The following is a 5,552-nucleotide window of genomic DNA, read 5'->3' as shown; positions in this document are numbered from 1 at the left end:
TCTAGTTATCATTGGCTTGTTGGTTCACCTGGTGTGCGCGCCATCAGAAGGTCGTGGACTCGAATCCAGCCATTCCAAAATGATATTTATCATCGCTTATACTGTTTGACTACAAGTGGGTCCCATTTAGGCCTTTTGGCGTAATTAAAATAATCTAGGGAGTTAACTGGAAAAAAAAATACTCCTAGACAGTGACATGTGGGCCACTGCCAAGCTGCCATGCCATGAAGGCATGGGTGTAGACCCGGATACTGTCGAAAGCACCGTATTTGCACCAAACAACAAGTTAGATGACCACAAATTCGCATTTTACAAGTTTTAGCAACAAATTGAACATGCAGCACAAGTTTTATGACCGCCAATGATATTACCTCAATAATCAAATACCACTTCTCTTCCAGTTTACATTACTCCCTCGTGTGCTTCTTTCTAACATTGACCACTGATTTAGCTGATGAATCATATATACCCTAAAATAATAACTGAATTTGCATTCAAAAGATGTTTCCAATGTCTTAGGAACACAACTTATATGAGGGGTCACCAACGTTATTTACTCTTTTGAAATCAACAAGGAGCAGTTGGCAGTTATTTTACAGTTAAAACGCAATCTTCATAGTTCATACTGAAGGATATGATGATATCAGCATACTTTCATTACTTTTGCTGAGAACATAATTATCCATTACAGTCGATACAAAGATAGTAGGAAGTCTGGTATACAAAACCTGCCCGAGTGGCACGAAGGCCATTTTCGGGCCAGACATGAGGGAGCGCCAGACTAAAATTCAAGCGATGCGAGTCTTTTAACTCCCTCATCAAACTAACAAGACAAATTGTGCTGGCCCCCAGTCTATTTGTAGAACTATATTTTCCATAACCTTGTCAGCACTGGCCTCCCTCATCACTTCAAGTTGTTTTGGACTCCCAGTGAGATTGCCATGTTCCTCGCCATGTTGGAACATACACCATGCATTTAGCGGCGAGGGCGCTTGCTGCTCATGGATAAATAAATGTGTCAGCGCGGGGGTATCTTTTGGCCTTCAGACGAACCAATGGAGATAACAGTGTTCGCTACAACTTTCTAATCAGCAAAGCAACTGCAACGTCAAATAAATTGCATGTAATAAGACCAACAAAGAAAGACAGACCTTAATTTCTTGTTTGGTGCAAGCATACCACGTTTTTCAATGCTCTTATAGCGATCCCTTGCTAGATTGCAGCACCCCTGCACAGAGATATAGTGGTTAGCTCCTGCAGAATTATAGAGAGCAACAAAACAAGAGAATGTTACCTTCAGCTTTCTAAGTGAACCACTAATCTCCTCTGTCAACAGAACTTGAACGGGAGCAGGTTCAAACCTGTTGCATTCGTATTTTAATTATTGTCGGAGAATCAAATATTCATAGCTAAATATGACACCATGTGCAAAAAAAATACTTCATACAGTATACCCCCCAAGAAAAGTAATGTCATCAAACTTTACAGCATAGTAGAACAGGTGGTATATCAATGAGCAGATTAATTATTATTTAAACCTCTACCGAAATAGAACAGATTACACTGGCAATTGTAAGTTTCATGAAAATATAGCAACACTAACATATGTAGCCCAGACTTGCAACTGTTTAAAAAACTATTTTTCTGTCATAAGATGCAAGACAAGCAATTATTTAGATACACAATACCAGAAAGAGAGCTTTCTTGAATGAAACAGCATCACCTTCCTTAAAAAAATGAAAAATGAACTACTACCCAAGTCTTCTGGAAACATTTGACTACTACTAACTTGAATGTGAATAACCAACTGTTTGATATATAAACTAAGATCTCCAAAATCTCAGTCATTTTTACCAAACAACCTCAAGAATTGCATAGCCACTGTTATCAAGTCTATTCAAGGCACAAGAATCAATTCCGTGTTAGAAATGTACTTGTGTCTACCGAGACGACGTGGGGCTGACTCGAGTCTTTCCTGCTTAGCCACGGTTAGCCTTATGCGCTTTTCCTCCTTTTCCTTGTCCTCTTTTGCTATCTCCTCTAATATATTTGGCAAGCTGCAAAAAAAAGAGCAAAAAAAATGTAACCAGAGAACTAAAGAGGACCATTCTTGGGAGCTTGATGACACAGGAATGTGAAACCTACCTGTCTATTTGCTTTGAAAGAACTTCCAGTTTCTTTGCATCTGCTTCTGTCCTTAACCTCTCTTTACGACGAGCCCTTTTGTTCAATTCCACTCTCGTAACTCTTTTTGTTTTGGTCTTCCTGAAAATTAATAAATCGTACCACTAAAAAAGTCATCTATAAAGATAAACTGGCCACAACAGCTATTCCAATAATATTTCGCAAATTGACACTAAAGCAATCAAATTGAAACATCAAAAAGGTATGTTCTAAAGAACACAAAATCTTCCAATCGAGTTCTAAAATGTGAGCTGCAATCCTCCTGGACTCTGCTAGCTTTCTAATGCTACTAATGGAAGAATAAGACAACACTTAGCAGCGCCCAACTTTCTGAAGAACTAACACATTTCGCAGAATAGCAGAATATATAAACATGTCAAAAATAGTGAATGGCGGTGTCACACTAAGCTTCAACCATCATTAACATGTACTACCTCCGTTCCAAAATAGATGACCCAATTTTGTACTAACTTTATACTAAAGTTAGTACAGAGTTGAGTCATCTATTTTGGAACGGAGGGAGTACTACTCACAGAAGCCATGAGAATACAAGTATGATGTACTGAAGCCAAAATGGTACAGCTTTACTTCATAATAACTATAAATTTTTCATAACATAATTGAGTGTAACCTCTCTCCAGTTAGAGCATCAGCATCCTGGTCTCCATCACCTTCTGCAGCATCTACATCTCCATCAGCAGCTGCATCTCCATCATCGGCAGCATCAAGAAAAAATTTCTGCAGACCAGGTGAAAGAAAAAGGATAAGCATGTCGAATCACAAGAACACAAAATACAGCATGGAACGATACTATACTGTTCCGAGACTAAAGGCAGCAGCTGACAAGTACTCTGAAATGGTTTTGATAAAATTCCAATATATATACAGGTCAAATGATTTGCAGAACATAACTTGCAAATAAGAACGAGTTCATCTTGCATTGATGTCTCGTTTTTAATATTCTTATAAATATGATTTGCACATTTCTGGTATATTTACAGAAATCTAATTCAAAAAATATACATCCAGTAACAGAATACATGTTACATTGCTTACATAGCTTGTTACAGCCTAGATGGCATGAGCCTGGGTACGGATATATGTAGATCAGACAACTTGTCATCTGGTGATATACTTACAAAACACCTCTATAGACTAGAATGAAAAATCTCATGATGAACTAGACAATAAGATAGCACCTTAAAAAGATTAGATGAATAATATCGGTCTTTATACTAATGTTAACTGTGCCTGGATGACAACCTTCATCAATAGCATTACAAGGATTTTTTGTTCTACTACTTGGTGCAAGGTAGACTTGCAAGAATACAAAGGCCTCTCTTCCTTGGAACCTAACTCTCTAAAAAGAATCATACCGCATATCATATGTTCATCAGAAGTAATATACCAATATAACGAGTGAGAAAGTATTCAAAAGCAGATAAGGCTTCAGATAGAAGGTCGGGATATTGTCCAAAGTCCAGTTATCTCGTGGAGGGGCTATGTGTAAGACAGTCGTAGAACTTACGTCTTCTTCAGCTACTGCTTGACCAAGAACAGTAAGTGGCACTGGTGTGGGGCCTAACTCTTTCGTGTAGATCTTGCGCATTTCAACAGCAACGGCTAGAGCAAGAGCATCCTACAGAAATCAACACAAACAACATGAGTAAAAGAACTTATTATTAAAAGCGCCCAGACATCCAACAGCCAATGGTTTAGCAATTAAGAAGTGGATGATAATACAAATATCCTAAACTTAAAACATATCGTCAAGCACAATACTTGATGGGCTTCATGTGGAGGATTAAATGAACATCCTTGAGGCTCAACTTCAACTGCGGGAATCACAGATGTGGTAGATTTCTGCAAGAAGTAATCCATTAAAGCTAGACATTTTGATACCGACAAAAATGCAGAAGCTACAGATGCAGATCATTTTGCAAGAAAATATGTTTGCAGATTTGCACAGATATGACTGCAAGCTTTACACATTCAAACTTACATTTTTCTTGAGTCTTTTCATTCCCTTTTTGGGCAAAGGAGCCCCTTTAGCATCTCCACCCCAGATGTCGAGGTTCTTTTCAGCTGAATCCTCTTCCTGTAAACGAAATAAATCCAGCAATTAGCAAGCTGGGCCTCAAAGAGAAAGGAAGTTGCACAACTCTCCAACAGCTAATACCATGGGAACAACTTTTTCCTCCCGTGACTCCTGCAATTCCTTTTTCTTTGCGTGTTTCTTGAACTTCTTCTTGTCCTTCTTTGACATCAAAGAAGATGGAATTGTCTGTATATAAGGGTTCCGCTTCAACACACTCTCATGGTGAAGGACCTTCTCCCTGTTTTTCTCAATCTTCCTTTTGACAGGAACATCTACAAACAGTAACAAATGTTCAGCGCCACTATAACGTACATGAGTGGCAAAAGAACTAGTAATTTGGGCGACCTTTTACAGCTTATTGAACATGGCAACTTTTACAGTTCAGTACATCAAACATATAATGCAGCCATGCATACTTTGAGCCCCAATATGAAACTAATATAACAATTTCATCAAGGACACCAAGTACCTAGTGCTTAACATTGAAAGGAGCAGCTACAGCATTAGGTAAATAGATTCACAAACTAACAAAACCATATGATCAGTATGTTTCATGTCACTGCACTCTAGTATCAAAAACTTTAGCCTCGAATTCGTGACCGTGCCTCAATCCTAATCCGGAGCTAGATCACCAGACCTCAGACTAACGTCGGGAGACGCAGAAGAACAGAGAGGGGTTCACTGGCTGACCTTTGGGGGCAGGGTCGGAGGCGTTTGCGTTGGCGGCGGAGGAGGTGGACGAGGACGCGGAGGCGGGCTTGTCGACAAAGAACAGGGAGTCGGACGGGAGGGAGGGGATGGCGGCGGCGCCGGCGTGGGCGTCGCGCGTCTGCTTCTCGTAGAACTCGTCGATGTCGTCGGTGCTGATGTTGGAGCGCCACGCCTTCTTCCCTTTCCGCGAGCTCTTCGCCGCCTTGCCCATCGCCGCCGGTTGCTCGCTCGCTCGCGCCGCCGCCTCGGGGGAGCGGGAAGGGTCTTGGAGGGAGGCGGGGAAGTTATTAGGGTTTCTGGCCTTCGACGGGTTGGGTTATTTGGAGAGGGCTGCTGCACTGCCAGGTGGGGTCCTTGAGTTGTGGGCCTGGCTCTGTAAGGCCTTGTACAACGCTGGTGCTTGTGCACCGGTGCTAGCTGCATGGCGCCTCGAAAATTTCTTTAATCCTCAACGCGTAGTTCTTTTTTTTTTAAGACAACCCACGAAGCTTTTTATTGATTCGTCACAATGTTTACAGGGACGAAAGAAAGATCTCCGGGATGGCCTAACCATACACGG

The 5,552-nt window shown here is 40.9% G+C and overlaps 1 protein-coding gene across 1 annotated transcript; it reads right to left on the bottom strand.

Moving 5' to 3' along the window:
• Positions 1-626: 626 nt before the first annotated feature.
• Positions 627-5,297, bottom strand: LOC119324509 (ribosome biogenesis protein NOP53-like). Its single transcript, XM_037598300.1, has 11 exons — positions 4,973-5,297; positions 4,364-4,554; positions 4,187-4,282; positions 3,967-4,047; positions 3,713-3,823; positions 2,816-2,922; positions 2,146-2,265; positions 1,935-2,057; positions 1,295-1,361; positions 1,152-1,228; positions 627-995 (listed from the first exon to the last, which is right to left on the bottom strand). Exons 1-11 carry the CDS (start codon positions 5,202-5,204, stop codon positions 977-979), a joined length of 1,224 nt encoding a protein of 407 aa, XP_037454197.1. The 5' UTR covers positions 5,205-5,297; the 3' UTR covers positions 627-976.
• Between the last annotated feature and the right edge of the window lie 255 nt (positions 5,298-5,552).

This window comes from Triticum dicoccoides, chromosome 1B (genome assembly GCF_002162155.2).
Source record: "Triticum dicoccoides isolate Atlit2015 ecotype Zavitan chromosome 1B, WEW_v2.0, whole genome shotgun sequence".
In the NCBI taxonomy this organism is placed as follows: Eukaryota; Viridiplantae; Streptophyta; class Magnoliopsida; order Poales; family Poaceae; genus Triticum; species Triticum dicoccoides.
The sequence above is the reverse complement of the archived record's forward strand: the minus strand, read 5'-3'. Positions and strand labels throughout refer to the sequence as shown.